Source organism: Zosterops lateralis (assembly GCF_965231275.1).
Source record: "Zosterops lateralis genome assembly, chromosome: 6".
In the NCBI taxonomy this organism is placed as follows: domain Eukaryota; kingdom Metazoa; phylum Chordata; class Aves; order Passeriformes; family Zosteropidae; genus Zosterops; species Zosterops lateralis.
This window is the reverse complement of record NC_139761.1, coordinates 30,969,336-30,985,904: the sequence shown is the minus strand read 5'-3', so window position 1 is coordinate 30,985,904 and position 16,569 is coordinate 30,969,336. Positions and strand designations below refer to the sequence as shown.

The 16,569-nt window shown below is 34.5% G+C and overlaps 1 protein-coding gene across 1 annotated transcript in view; it reads left to right on the top strand.

Moving 5' to 3' along the window:
- Nucleotides 1-16,569, top strand: part of FMN1 (formin 1) — a 138,453-nt gene that overhangs the window by 84,011 nt on the left and 37,873 nt on the right. The window contains exon 13 of the mRNA XM_083863276.1: nt 5,120-5,212. Coding sequence (XP_083719402.1) covers nt 5,120-5,212 — 93 coding nt within the window. The remainder of the gene's footprint in view (nt 1-5,119; nt 5,213-16,569) is intronic.

Below are 16,569 nucleotides of genomic sequence, written 5' to 3'. Positions count from 1 at the left end.
TTTGACCTTTATTTAAGGCAATAAAAACTAAGCTTGAGAACAGTGTGCTACCACACTCTGATGCCCTTTTACCTTTTTCTCAGATAGTTTTGTATTGGAAGACTTCCCACCCCACTTCACTGCATTTCCGTCTCTGCTTTCTTCAAAGGCTTCTGTATCAGTCAGCCCCACTCTGGCTTTGGTGACAGTGCTTGAACATCTGTGCGTTCTGTTATTGACATGTTCTGATTATCAATATGTGTCCAAAAGGGCAAATAAAATACTGTCTCTGAAACTTTTCTGAGTCAGTAGCAGCATAGCCTCTTGCAGTTGGAAGTTGTTAAAATTCTTACCATGCTCCCACGGAATGAAGATAAATCTCTTTCCTTCTGTACTTTATTTAAAATTCTGTTTGTAAAGAAAATTTATGTGCAAGTTCATACATAAGTGCAAAAGCTGTAGATAGTGCAAAATGCATTGAATTAATATAATGTGAACAGTTCCGGTAGGCAGGTCCCTAAATGCATGTAATAAGAGGAGACTATAACCAGATTCTGCAGCAGTGTCTGATGGGCAAACATGCATCTCCACCAGTAATTATTTGTTTAGCTTGTAAAGTTGTTTCCAAGCAAGAAAATTAATAAAGCAAAAATCAAAGGAACTAAATAATGAGAAAATTTCATAGCACTTGCTGAATAATATAATTTTTTAAATTTTATTGGACTTTTATTAGGTTTTTATTTGAGCGTATAGATTCAAGTAGCGTAACAGCTTTCTGCACTGTAAAAGATCACGGATTCTCTCATACAGAAACTTGGGGTTATTTAGCACTACACTGAATTCATTTGCAGTATGATTTGAAATGCTCTTCAAAGCAGAAAAGGTAAGAGTTCTAAAAAAGAATTATCAAATAGTAATCCTTCTGTCAAAGGTGTGCTTGCATTGTAGCAAAAGAGCAAGCCTGGCAGTATAACCTACTATACTCTGAACAGACAGGAGTGGGGGAGTTTTAGCAGCTTTCACAGAGGCATAACTCATAGGGGATAGTGTCAGTGACAGGTTTATAGGAATTCGTGGTGTTGATACTTGGTTTTGCTGTCAGGCTGATTCCTGTAAATGCTACTGGTGGGTTCCGGTGAGTAAATAGTTAGTAATTTACTGTTATCAACTTTAAACTATTTCTGGTTTTGCATTTATTTTAAAAATGGTGCTTAAAAAATTCCAAATCATGTCTGATTGACACAGAAGTGCTCTTTACGTGAAAGTTTGTTTATGGGCCATGATTCTTTTGACAGATTTACAAGTGTCTGTGGAGTTTTAAGGCTATTGCCCAATAGGCATTAAGTGAGAGATGTTCTATTTTGTAAATATTTTCACTTATATTGGGGATTTTTGAAGAACTTTTTGAGCCAAGTACTGCATTAAATCTGAAGACAGTGGCAAACTGATAATCAGCAGTTTCCAGCTTTGTTTTAATGTTTTGCTAATGCTTTCCATTTCTGTGGCCAAGATTTGTAGTGGGTGAAGAATGATGTGCATCCAACAATTTGTAAGGACTTTCAAATACTTTTGCACACTTGTACTTTCCTTTTTTTTTCTTTCCTTTTTTTTTTTTTTTTTTTTTTTTTTTTTTTTTTTTTTTGGTTGCAATAGCTCATTTAGAAATAAACAATTTTCAAAATAGCATATTGCATTCAATTTCACTAACATATGCTCATACCAAGGAAAAGAACCAAAAGTTTATTACATTAGTGGAGAATTAGCATCTGTTTGAACTCAGTAATGCTGAAACAGGTTTTTTATTTTCCCAAATGATCATGAGATGGTGAGAGGTAAAGTGTATGTGTGGTGATAGCTGTCAGCTTCCTCAGATTCCTCAGAATTTCAGCAAGATATTTTTTTCAGAAAGCAGCTTTTTAGTATGTATTTAAAAGAAGAAATGCATAATAGGATCCTTTACCTCCAAATCATTCTAGTAAAAACTTTGCTGAAGTAATTTTCTTTCAAAGAGGAAAAGTTTTGTACTGTAGTGAATATGAGAACAAAGTATAAAGAATAGATGCATATATATCCTGTTACAGTATTTTTAGCAAAGAAAATCAAAGCAATTTATGGAACTAGACTTTCTAGTTTAAGGGGGGGTTTTATATAATGTTTGGCATGACATTTTTAACATTAAGTTTCAAGTAAATAAAAAAACAACTAAACAAAAACCCTTGTATAACCAGAAATTGACTGAATGCTAGTTACCAGAAACTTTTTTATTAGGTTGTGTAGAACTGATGTAGGTCATACAGTTGTATGGTTGACTTTCACCATTACTAAAGCAGCTTGACAAAGACTGCCTGACTTTAATATGTGTCATTACTACTGCCATTTTTATCAAAAACTTCACATTAATTGTGTCATTAAATGCTTTTTCCTCTTCAAAATATGTCTTTACATGTATCTGATTTGTGATTCCTTTGAACACACTTCCATCACTCCTTGCTATATCTATCCCCAAATAAATTTGGTCATGTTCTAAGGTTCTTCAGCCTAAAAGATCTCTTTTTCAGGCCTTACAATAGTGAATTTTCCAGCATTTACTTGACTTCTTCTGTCTCTTTACATTTCATTGTTTCAAGATCACTTTAAGCATTTGAAACTGGTATATCATCTCATTTCCCTTCATCTCAAACTTTTAGAGTTTTAATCAGCATCCTGATTCACTTATTCTATGCCATCTGTCACATTTTTCTTTATTTCTGTGCCTTTCTCCTTACTGTTCTTCTCTACTCACTCCAAATATTAATCTCCTTGTTACAGGTGTTGGGATTCTTAAGATCTTAAGAATTCACTATCCAAAACCGTTTTTGTTTTTTTTTTTTCTGTATGCTCTATGTGTCGGTACTTCTCCTGATTTTCCTGTAGTTTTTGTCATCTGATTAAGGTTAATGTTAGCAATCTCAATTTAAAAAAAAAAAAATTAAGGCGGTTTATATGTGCTTTCTTTTTACTTTAGAAACAGTTCATCCTATTCTTGGTCACTTATATACATAGGACCTACTTGAGTAACCTTTCTAAATCTTGTGTTATTAGAGCTTGTAGGAGAGCTTTCAGTGCTTCAGATGATGCATTAGCAACACCATATGTTTGGAGAAATGCCTTTCTAGAGTTTATTAGAGTGTGTTTAGATACTACTGTACCTACATACTTATTAGTCTAATACATGTTCATAGAAATTTAATTCCATATAGATTTATATAAATTTATGTGAGAGTATTATAAAAGAAATACTGGTTTTCAGTTGTTGCAACCTTACATGACTGTAAGAACCATAGTCATTTACTGTGTTTCAAATGTCTGAACATACTGTCTGTACTGTATTACTTTTTACAGTTTTATCATTTTCTATTCATCCAGAATAATTTCTAAATATTCCCTCATGATTTTCTGTAGATTTGTTTAAACGAAAAAAGTGACACAGACCTGTATGTTAACTCTGTTCAAATGTACAGTCAGAAACCCACAATACTGTTATTTTGTTAGATTTTTTCCATTTACAAAATTCTAATGTCTGTTGTCTTCCATAGTGTTACAATCAGCTTGATTGCAATTTCTTCCTAATTCTGCAAACATAAATATTAAGCATACACACATTTCAATCAATATATTGTGACAGTCACAGAAAGTTCAAATTTTTAATGGTAAGCAGCATGTATCATAAGAAAATAATCTTAATATATCATATAAAATTCCCTGATTTTGGATTTTTCTTTTTTGCTTAATTTAAATTATTAAAGACACATAACTAAGCAGCTAATAAAAGATTTTCTTTCCCAATCTAGTATGTTTAATTCACCACTCCATTCTGCCTACTATCTGGCATACAAACAAATACCCATTAAGTTTACTTTGAATCATTTGAAAGGTTTGTCATATGCTGCCAGTTACAAGACTATATATTAAAGATACGCTTAGGCTGTAGCCCAGGCCATTGTACACAAGCTGCCTGAGTCGTGGAGGGTTGCTAAATTAAAATATACTCTTAGGTGGAAATAAGTTTTTTTCCATAGGAATTGTCCAAATGTGTTTATGCTCTCATTTAATTGAAAAGCTGTGGTTCTATTCAGTACGTCCTAATGGTCCAAGGGTATTATAAGCATCTATTTTCAACCTTCCATTGACTTTTTACACTACATTGCAAGTTTAAATAATGTGACATTAATTACACAGGTTCAGCTTCTGATTCCGCAGTTTTACATTAATTTTTGTTTAATGGTGGTAGTATTATGGTGTGAATACAGTTCATGCAGCCAAACTCTAAGTCTTAGGTTTAACTCCAAAATATGTTTCCATCTAAATTTAGTTTCTTGGGAATGAAAAGTTGTGCAAGAAAAATCTTGTAGTGATTCGTAAATTCAGTTGCTAAATGGAAAGTAATTTCATTTTGATTTCTGCCTCCCATCATCTTTAATGTGGAACACTGGAGTGTACCAAGTTTATAGAAATTCTAAGCCTGTTAAAATTCATTGGCCAAAAAAAATGAAGTTTTTCAGAAATTGGCAGAGTTCTTAAAATAGCAGCTAGATTAAACAGTAAACACATTGCACTTAAATGTAAGTTAACTTTCTTACATACTTCAACTGTTTCATATCATGGTCTGGGGATGGAATACTTAAGTAATGCTGAATTTCTGCATCTGTTTCAGGAAAAATGGTTGAGTGTGGGATGCCTGGCACTGATTGATTAAAATCAGTCCAGATATAAGGCATCCTCCACTCACCACAGAAACAGACCTTAAAGCTTTGAATATACCATCTAGAACTAGTGTGTGAGGCAGGCTGTGTTAGTAGCAAGCCCTAGCACAATGCAGGAGTTTTAGAATAAATTCCTTAATAAAGACAAATTCTACTCTTTAAACACATATAGAATTTTTTATTTACTGTACATATACATATTTATATATATATATAGCTAGTAATACTGGCTAGATTAGTATTTGTATTTTTATTTTAATGTAATTGCTGGATGTCTTACTGCTTATTTATTACCTCTAAGGTAAGTTCAGGTGACAAATTTAGATGGAGGCTCCTATGGTGCTGAAATCTACTTCTGGTACATTACTTCCGTCATAATGTGTCTCTTCTTTTTGTAGCCTCTGAAAAGCAGATGAAGTTAGTTTGCAGAGAGTCTTCTGAAGAACATCTCCAGCCCTTCAAGGAGAAATTAGAAGAATTCTTCCAGAAAGGTAACCACATCTGAAAAAGAGAAACTTACTGCCAAATAGTGTAGTGGTTTATAAAGTTATGCATAATGTAAGCTGCATTAAGTATCTGTTTCCTCTGAAAATTCCTGTGGATTATGTTCCTAATGGGCCTAATATATGTTCATGTATGTTGATATATGTTATACAGATCTTAGACATCACTTGTCAAAGATAATCACTCCTTTGATCTCACCCATTTCCCATTGGTTATTTTGTGCTTTGTTTTTTATGATTATTGGTAGGCAAAATGAAAAATATATTCATCACAGACCAGATTTATCAGAGGGAATATAAAGCTTCGAAGACTTAAAAAAGACAAGAGTCAAAGACACTCTTTTAGAGAAAGTCCACATATATATATATGTCATCTTTTCTCCCTAGTGTGAGCTTATGAACTGACTTATTCATATTTAAAGATTTTTGTCTTGTGTGAGACAGAAATAAGCCTTAAAAAAGTGATTTGGCAGGTTAGACTCTGGAGACAGTGGGTGAAAACCAAGGTACAATTTGGTCATCAGCTGAAGATAATGTAAATCCAAGTTGCTGTTGATAACAAGAGTCCTGCTCCTTCCTGTTTCCCATACTGTTTTCCCTATCACCTTCTTCTGCCAGCACCATTGCTTCTGGACATGTGGAAAATAGATATAGGAAGAGACTTTCCCCCCTCTCCTTGTAGGAGTACAGTCTTTCTGAGTAAACAAAACAAATTCTGTATTTTTGAGAGAGATCCTAGAACTGTTCAAATTTTAATTGTATTTCTCATAGAAATGGTGGACAGTTCAACAGTTAACTATTTGAGAAGTCAGTTGAACTATCTGAATCTGCTCATCCAGACAGAATATTAGTGATCATTCAGATTATTGGAATAATTTATTAATTCGCCTAATCTTTCTTATAAAGATTGTCCTACTGTCTTTTTAATAACTTTGTTTCATGAGGCTGTCTTGTTAAATACCTTGACAGATGAAAACAGGATGTTTCAAAAGCAACGCTTAAATTGTACAGCAAATAAGCTAATATTTTCCTTTAGCCTTCTCCCAGGCCATGGAGTTCAGTGGATATACTTACTTAATTTTTTTTTTTTTTAATGTGCAAGTGTATTTGGACAGTATTTAAGCAGCAGATTCCTTGCCACAGAACTTTTAAAACAAAAAATGTAATGGAAATCTTGATGTCACTGCAAGACAGTTTCATTGTCTTTCTGATGTTTTTAGTTGGAATTTTTCACTTACAGTTTAACAATAACATCAAGATTGAATTAGTACTATATATATACATGTATATGTGTATATATATATATATATTTGTATTTTGACAGAACCAATATAATCTCCAGCATGTTTCTTGATCTAGCTTGCTGAAGTATTGTAATAATTCAATTTTGCCCAGGTCTTGCCAGGATCCTAACCTGGTGTCTTCTACAATCATATCACAGATTCTGTAATTCTTACTACACCCTGGGTCCCGTGAAGGTTGGTGTGGTTTGTGCAGTTTGCAGCTTTGCACCACACAGCTTTTTGCTTGCTGCCCCTCCATGGGGAGGCAAAGAGGGGGTGGAAGGGTGAATGAAAGAAAACTAATGCTTTGAAACACAGACAATTTAAACAATTTTAGCAAAAGCTGTGTGAACAAGCCATGCAAAATATGGAATTCAGCCAACTCCTTCCCATCAGTAAGCCAATGGTCAGCCATTTCTTAGAATCATTAAGGCTGGAAGAGACTTCTTAAAAATTATCAAGTCCAGCCATTAACCTTAAATTTTCAGTTCTGCCACTAAACTATGTCCCTAAGCACAACATCTACACTCTTTTTAAACTCTTCCAGGGATGGTTATTCCACTACTCTCCTGGGTAGCCTATTTCAATACTTGATAACCCTTTCAGGGAAGAAATTTTTCCCAGCATCTGATTTGAACGTTCCCTGACACATTTGTCCAATCACTTGCTACCGGAGAGAAGAGACTGACCCCCTTTGCTCTCTAGGGGCTGTAGAGACTGATAAGGGCTCTCCTGAGCCTCTTTGTCCCCAGGCTAAACACTCTCAACTGCCTTAGCTCCTGCTAGTTGGACTTGTGCTCCAGACCCTTTCCAGCTCCGTTGCCCTTCTCCAGACACACTCCAGCACCTCAGTTGTGTGAGGAGCCTAAAACTGAACACAGGATTCGAGGTGTGGCCTCACCAGTGCCAAGTACAGTGGATTTTATCACTTTCCTAGTCCTGTTGACCACAGTATTTCTAAGTTCCATTTAGAACTCACATTTCTAAATTTCACATTACCAGGAAAGCAGGATTTCATCACACATTACCACTGCTTGGAAAGACAAGCATCAAAACTCTGAACCTCTCCCCTGCTTCCTCGTTCTTTTCCCAGATTTATTTTGAGCATGATGTCATGTGGTATGAATTATCCCTTTGATTGATTCAGCTTGGCCCCTCCCAACTCGTTGTTCATCCCCAGCCTTGCTTTGTGAACATCAGCATTAGAAATAGAGAAGGCCTGAATGCTGTGCAGGACTGCTCAGCAGCAGCTAAAACATGGATGTGTTATCAACACTGTTTTGGTCACAAATCTAATCTACAGCACCATAGGTGTTCCTCAGCACCACAGTTCCACCTGTGAAGAAAGTTAGCTCCAACCCAGCTAAAACCAGCAGAAGGAATCATATTAAAACAGTCTTAAAAAATAAAGACAACCCAGTACCTCATTTCTCCTGCGGTACTGAGCTACAATTTTTATTGTACTCCACTTTTTTATGCATGGAATATTATAAAAATACTCAATTGATTTTGGAAGAAGATTAGTTCTGCTTCAGATAAAATTCCAATTTAATTGTGCATTATCATTTCAAATAGAAAAACATATTCTTCTCAATATTTTCCCTCCTTATTCCTATTGATGCGAAAATTGACATATATTTATCTCTGTCAGTGTGACAGAAAATTTTATCCTTATGTGTGTGAATAATGTATTTTTTTTTAAAAAAGAGAGTGACCATACATTCCTGCATGCTGTTCTAGTAGTAAGTATATATTATATTTATTGGACATTTTTTTAGTGAGGTCATTTGTATACTGGAAAGAGCAAAACCACCTGGATTATTCACTTGTCCACTTTTTCTTATGTTCGTTTATTCTTCTTTTGCTTTATAGTGTTATGCGTTATGGTATCTAATCAGACACACTTAATTTTGTATAATTTGACTTCTTATGTTTTCACATCTTATTTTACCTTATTCTGAGATGAGTTTTCTGACAATGAGTAGATTGTCAGATTCCATGATTGACTCTATTTTTCTGTCAGTCACCTGATTTATTTGAATCTTTATAATGGGGGATGGTACTTTCTGTGGCATTAGAATGGAAATCCTATAAAATTCCACACTGAAGATAGGGAAAAATAACACAGAAACCCATGTTGATTTATGGCACTAGAATAGGCATTGGACAAATGTCAAGGTCAGAGGTGTCTGCAAACTCAGCTGCTTCTCTGAAATTAGGAGTTAGCTGATAATACTGAACATCCAATAAGCATCTGGTTTTAGTTTTGTTTGTTTAAAAAAGAGTTGTGACTGGTTTAAGCAAATGTAAGAAAAAATTGTATGTTATCTTTCTGCCAGCTCACAGCAAGTATCCAAAACTCAGATGCTTTTCCGAAACTTCTGGCTTGAAAATAAGGCTGGAACTCATAGATATTGAGGTTTTTCCCACACGCACAATTCCCATCATTTCTAGTCAATGTGAAGTTGGAAATACTGTAAGGAAAAAAAAAAATCCTGATTTGCTTATACTGAAGTGTTTACATTTCCTAATTATAATTAATACCAATTAAATCTAATACTTGCTGTGTTGTAACAAAAAACATTGAGAGTGTTATGGAGACTGACATTCTAAAATGCTAGAGGGGATAAACTGTACTTTTGCTGATGTCAGTGCTGGTTTGTATAACTGGATGTAATGTAGCCCAGTGCCTTGAGCAGGGAATTAGGTGCCAGAACCTTTGGGTTCTATTCCCAGTTTAGCTACTTTATATGCGATGCTAGCAGTTGGTTAATATCCTTTTCAGAGAATATTATCTTTTCAGAGAGTGCCCCTCTTTTCTGGTACACAGAATGTTAAATGATGATTCTTGCTGGGCTTTGTAGTGAAAGAAAATCTTTGTCAAGTACTGTGTGAATCCCACATGGAAGATATCTTGTGTAAACTGTCTTAATGCTTCATTAGTTGTATTTGATATGCCTGTGCTTTTTGGAAAAGGCTTAGATTATTCTCAAAGTTGAAATAATCTTTAGTAAATCTAATTATGGGGAACAAATTATATTAGTTTTCCTATAGTATGGAGATCTATTAATTATTGTAAATTCATATTCGCTTACTGTATTTCCATTGAAATTACTGTATGGGGTGGTTAACAATACGTTCATAATTATTTTCCATTTAAATTGCCATGATATGCAAGAAGGCCTTTAAAAGTATGAAATAATGTGTGGTCTGGAATGCTCTTTAATTCATTAAATTCTCGCTCAGAATTTCTTAGAAGAAAACTCCTCTTTTGATATGAAACTATCAGAATACTTAGATGACTATGAGAAAGATGCAAAAACTCCGTTTTAAAAAGGAGAAAAAAAAGATTTTGGTTACTGCAACTGTGCAGCTCACTGAAGGGCCATTAACTATTGGTGTTTTCCATAGTGTTTCTTATTCTCCTTGTGCATTCCCTCAAGAATGATACAAACCAGAAAGTAAATGACGTGCAGGAGTAGGTGACTAATTAAATTTATTTCTTATTTTGCCGCCTGACTATTTCATATTGTTTGTCCATTTTAATAAATGTAGAAATGAATAGCATAGATTCATGCAGTATCTTGCAAAATCTGTTTCCAAATTCTTATTCATTGGATCCAGGTCAGAAAGCATGTAAAAACTTCAATCTGGGCTTGGGTTCCTCCCTCATGCATTGGAATGTGAAAATGAAGAAGTCTTTATGCTTCACAGCAGTTAGCATAGGATAAGCATAACTGCTTCTCTTCATTTCTCTAAGAATAAAGCATCTTGGTGATGAAGACTCTGCTATTACAGGAATTCATTTAATTTAGAACAGAGTCTGGGAAGTGAGCAGTCTGATGTCAAGACAGAACAGTTTTTGAAATTCATTAGTAGTGGAAAGCAAAGCTGTTTGGGAAAGGTGCACAATACACTGGAGTGACCAAAGTAACAAGCAAGATGGAGAGGGAAGGATTTGTCAAATAGAGTAATCTATTGTGATTAATCCAAAAGAAAAATAAATTGTCCTATGTTTATAATTCTAGCCTAACATCTGGGAAACATTGGTTAGATTAATTGCTTTGCTACAACTGCTGTGTGTTGTATACTACATGAAAGGTCAGCACTGTGCTATCTATGGGACTATGCAGTAGAAAAACGGAGTCGTAGACCAAACCAATCACTTCAGCATTATGTCAGGAGCTAGTGAATTTTTCAGACAAGATTAGCAACCGTATAGGAAGAGTCTGCAAATCCGCTTTTAACTGCTGAGTGATTTCTTAATAATTTTAGCCAGGCTGCAGTAGCTACCTGGGCATGCATCCAGTCCAATACACTTTCAAATGGATTTCTGGTATAGAACAGGAGTTTTGACCTGCATTTCCTCTTCTGCTTGTTGAAAGCACCACAGAGGATTGTTGAGGTAGTTGAGGGAAAGGAAACAAGAAATGAGCTCTGTTGGGAAGGCCATGAAGTCTGGAGCTGAGAGCTGGGGCTGTTCAGCCTAGAGAAGGGAAAGCTCTGGGGAGACCTTACAGCAGCCTTCCAGTATCTAAAACAGGCTACTAGACCTGGAGAGGGACTTTTCACAAGGATATGTAGGTATCAGACAACGCTTTAAATGGTGTTAAACTGAGAAAGTGTGAGTTTAGATTAGATAATAAGAAATTCTTTACAGTAATGTTGGTGAGGCACAGGAAAATTTGCCCAGAGAAACTGTGGCTTGCCCCATCGCTGGAAGTGTTCAAGACCAGGTTGGATGGGGCTCTGAACCACTTTGTTTATTTGCTCCAACCAGCCCATGGCAGCAGGGATCGAACTAGATGATCTTTAGGGTCCCATCCAACAGAAATCATTCTATGAATCAATGATAAAAGCTAGCAGCTAGCCAACTTTGAATTTCTTGTTCATCATTTCCTACTTGTTCCTCAGTATGTAAATATTCTCTCTAGGATGTTGTTCTTGTGCTTATACATAGGTGCTCATACATGGTGATTTATGCTTCTCATCTAGTAGCACCTATTATATTAACCCCGGAAAAGCAACCTTTCATTAGTTTATAGCCACATACATCTTTTGAGTGTAGGAGGATGATAACATAGTTTATTATATTACAGGGAAAAAAGTATTTCCACTCAAAATTGTTGCTTTTGTCTTAAAGCCATCTGTGAAGTATAAAGCAAGATGTTAATGTCATTCAGTAGTAGTGAATCAGAAGTCAAGAACACTCCAAGCACCATTTTTTCAAGGTAGAATAATACTTCTTTTTTCTCTCTTACTTCAGGTCAACAGGATATACCTTTATACATCTTAATACAGTCAAAGATTAGGAAGAAACTTACATTGGCACTTATTCCTTTCATAGTGTGACAATATTATATTATTTTTAAGACAGATATAGAGATTATATTTTAAGTTGTTACTCAAAGCAGTTACCTGGTAGAGCATGTCTGTAATGACATCCCAAAATATCAGAAACCTCTGGGAACTATTTAAAATTCTTGATTCTCTGCAATAAAATTGCAGCTATTCTCCCCAAGAAGAACATTAACAGAAAGAAAGAGAAAGAAATATTCTAAAGTTGTATATGAAATTAAGTCACATACTTCTCTTCCCACCTGTGTTGTACTCCTCTATTTCAAAATACAGATCAGATTATGGTACTTGTCTTGCATTTTATTTGTAAAGCTCTTGACTGTTTTAAAGCTTAACAAGTGAAGTAAGAAAATCAAGAAAAAAATTTAAGAATACTGTTAAATTTCAGTAACAGCTGTCTGTTAAAATACTGTGTGTAAAAAGCAGCAAAAGAGCAATAGCACTTAAAAGGACCTTACAATTCACCAGATTTTTCTTACCTGCAATTATGAAGTTGCTTCTGTCAGCTAAGAAATATATCTCTGAATAGATAACCATTCCTACAAAGCATAAGACTCTTCCAGATTGTGTGACTATCCACTCTGCATATCAAATACTGATTCTTCCTCTTGTGAATAAAATGTACAGATATGAAGACTTTTAACTTCAAAGCTTTATTTCTGTTCTACTTATCGTAACTTCTTTTTCATTTCATTTGTTTTCACTGAGATGTTTTATTATCTCTGCCACACATATGCAGTTCTCACATTAAACAGTGTGGGAGGATATTTATGTCCAATGTCAAACTTGAAAAATATGTCATACTTCTTTGCAGTGATAATGTTTGCTTAAAACTTTTTATGCTTCCCAGCAATGACATTACAGACCAGGCAAAGTTTGTGTTTAGATCTGGAAGGCTGTTTTATATGCCAGGAGCAGAATTACTTTAATCTTTCAAACTTTGTGTCAGACATAACTCTTTTCATCACTCAAAAGATTGTCGTATTTAAACAGATGAAAGAGTGATTTACATAAATTGGCACGAGTCTGCAAAGCACAGAACCTTATTGCTGTGGTACTCTGAGATTGTATAGTTAGACAATAGCCTCAGTCCATAAGACACCAAATAAGTTGTCCTGGAATGTGATTGCATCCATATGCCTCCTAAGTAATGCAATATTGACAATGAACTGATTCAAAGAACAAGAATTTGCTCTGAAATGAGTATTTTCTCCCACACTACCAGAAGAATTATCAACATCAAAGTCCTGAAAATTGGTGTTAATTACAGCTATGACATTTCAGGAAACTTTGAATTTATTATCGTTGAAACACATATACATCAAATTACTATAAGCAGTTTCACTGTATCATGACTTATTATAGAAACTGGAGGGTTACACTCTACTATAATGTGCATTATGAATGTAATTTAGAAGAACTGGTAATTGAAAATGCAATGTCATCTCCTCTTAGACCTCTTAGAAAACAAGGAAGGAATCTCCAATAGAAAACAGTTCCTTCCAACTTCCTTTCAATTTGATTGTGGTATACTGAATTACCATGGCTGTTACAAAGTCACTGGCATGTCATGATAGAGAAGAATTTCCTATTAATAGCAGCTAAGTGACATAATGAATGTTAGTATTAACACTCTTGATTTAATACAAAATTATTATGTGACAGTCATAAAATCTATTCCTAAAATTACTGATGCCTTTACTATAACCACTGTCAACTATCTGGAGTTCAACATCCTCTTGAAATTCTCATTGTAACCTCTATTTTCTGTTAAATTCCACTGGATTTCTTCCATTTTCTTTATCATAGACTTACAGGTAAACAGAACTGTAGGTTATATTTGTTTGACTTTTCACAGGGTTCCTATTAGGCTTTTCTTCTAGTCCAGCTGCTTTTTTTTGCTATACTCTTAGGAATTTTCTGCATGGTCTCCTATTTATCCTGTTTTTCTTTCTGTGTCTTCACATTCTGATATTCAAAGTCAATGAACTAATAGAATTTAAATCGGTGTCAAAGCTTTGTTTCAGGAAATAAAGATGCTCACTGATTCATTACTTTAGATTATATAACCTGTGAGCAGTTGTTTACGTATATGGAAGATACTACTGCAAGGAAAGAGCAGTCAAGAATTGGAAAGGATTGAAGAGATTAATGCACTTAAATAAGGGAAGTCCAAACACACTTGGTCTCAAGAGACCCCAGTACCTAATCTCACAGTGGTCACTCTCACCTTGTGTTTGTCCCCTGTGCTCTGTAATTTCACACTATTAAGTCTGGAAATACCCTTCAGTGCACAAACTGATTATGACAATACAATGTTTATTCTGGTGTGCAATTATGTGGAATTTCTCTTTAGACTTCTGTAATTTTGATGTGTTAAGACTTCTTCTCAATTAGTTTTTGGACCTGTGCAAGCACATGAATATCCTGTTTTAATGTTTTTGAGCATGATGGAAACATGCTCAAAAAAACTAGATGCTGAAAATTTCATCAAGAAATTGAAGCTCTCTGGATTAGATTCTTTTACAGCATGAACTCTGATTTCCTTTATAAGCAATAAGAACAGGTAAAACTTGCAGTCTTGTTGAGCAGGATGGACCATTGTTTTGAGAACAAAAATAATAATCACAATATTCATAGGGCAGTTATCAGAAATTTCAAGCTAGTTAAAGGACAAAGCACCAGGTTGCTACTAAGCTCTCAAAATTGAGGAATGACAGAGTAAAACCATATGGATAATACAGTATTGTGAGATTACAGCTGTGATTAAAGACAGACTTCTCTGACATGTAAAAAAGGAGTCTGATTTCAGGTCATCATTCAACCTTTCCTGCAACTTCTCTGATATTTTTGTGCCTAAATACTTCAGATGCCAGGGCAAGATATTTAAAAATTTACTTTTGTCCTGTGAAGAGCCTTTACCACACTTTTGAACACCTTGAGTGACTTGGAGAAATCAGAAGTTTTATTTCTCTTGAGAGATGTCTGTATAAAATTTATTGGAACAGTACTTCTTTCATCAAATCAAACTTTCTAGGATCAGAATTCTTCAGCTATCTAAACATTGTCCCAACTCAACCATTTTGAAAGTGTCAAAAATATTTTTTGAGGACTTCAGCTTCTGAACCGACTTCAGGATGTAACCGTTTGTACATAGCATGTGTACAAAGTCTTTCACCTTGGGAATGTCTTTTAGTCTGAAAGTTCCCTCCACAAAGTGTTGCCATCTCTGGAACAGAATGTGGTATTACAGAGGTTGTGGGGAAAGTTGGGATTGGCTTTTGCACAGATCTACTGTTACTATTGGGTTAAAGCCATTTCCAAGAGGTAGGAGGTGTCTCATAAACACGAAGGTAATAATAAGGGCCTAGAGATACAGCAAGCAGAAAGTCTACAGTGATGTGCTGAGCTGGTGCACTCACATTCTCTGGTCTTGTTTTCTAATACTTATATCGTTTTCTTTCCTTTTATGTGAGCATAAACATTTAAAAATGTTTCCATGCACTGCAGGGAAGAAATTCCTGATGCTCCCAGCATAGAGTTCAACAGAAAATAAGCAAGCTGTAAAACACCAAAACAGATCAGGTAGATGCAGTAATAACTCGTGTTATTTTCACAGTCTTAAATTAGGCTAACATGAGGGGTTGTTTTTTTTTCTTTTTTTTGGAGGGGGGTTGTTTTTGGGGTTTTTTTTTGGGGGGGTGGGTTGGGTTTTTTTGTTTTGTTTTTTTGTTTGGGTTTTTTGGGGGGTTGTTTTGTTGAGGTTTTTTGTTGGTTGGTTTGTTTGGTTTTTTTGGTATGCACTCTTATTTTTCTCATTGTGGTTGTGTCTGAGTACTTTCAAGGAATGAATTAAATGACCTGACTAATGTGTCACACATGCTTTACTTTTCTTAAGATCTCCCCATAAGCAGAATAGTAGGTTTGAAGGTCTTTATTTAGAAATTGAGAGATCCTATTTTCAAATGTATTCTATGTGTTTATCACAAAGAAGAAAGGCTCAGAAAAATATCAGCGCCTTGTATTTGAATGCAGTTTGGTGTTTCTTGTAGAAACATCATCAAAAAGAATCTTAACAAAATGCTTTTTAATGTTAGTATCCTATATTTTATTTGTGTTTAGAAGGATAAATACTCCAGGTCTAAGTTTGCCTCTTTTTTACATTTTATTTCAAATTACGGACTTTTCAAACTAGTAGCTGTATAATTTTTCCTTCATAAATTGAAGTTCCAGAAAATCTTTGAGTTAAAAACATAATTAATGCAGTAGAAGTATGAAATAATTTGACAAATACTTGTTATTTTGTAAAAGAAATTCCAATATTTTTGTTTGAGAAAGGATTGAGACTGTAAGTATTTTTAACTATTTGTCAGAAAATTTTTTAAGAATATATGTAGTTCAACAGAAGGGATTTTTCTGGTTTGTTTTTTTTTTTTTTCTTTAATTAGAAATAATAAGACACCCATGCCTTTTCATAAAAGCATACGTGATTTTTGAGCTATATATATTATTGTTATTGTTTAATTCTATCTATTTAAACTTAATGTTTCTCAAACTGAATCTGAGGGTTTTACACTAAATATGAATCTTTATAAACAGGACTACTGTTGGTTAAAAACTTGGAATTTTATTGAAAGATTTTCTTTCTTGTTTAATGCATACAGTTGTTTTTCTTAAACAAAATCCTGGTAGGTGTTCTTCAGA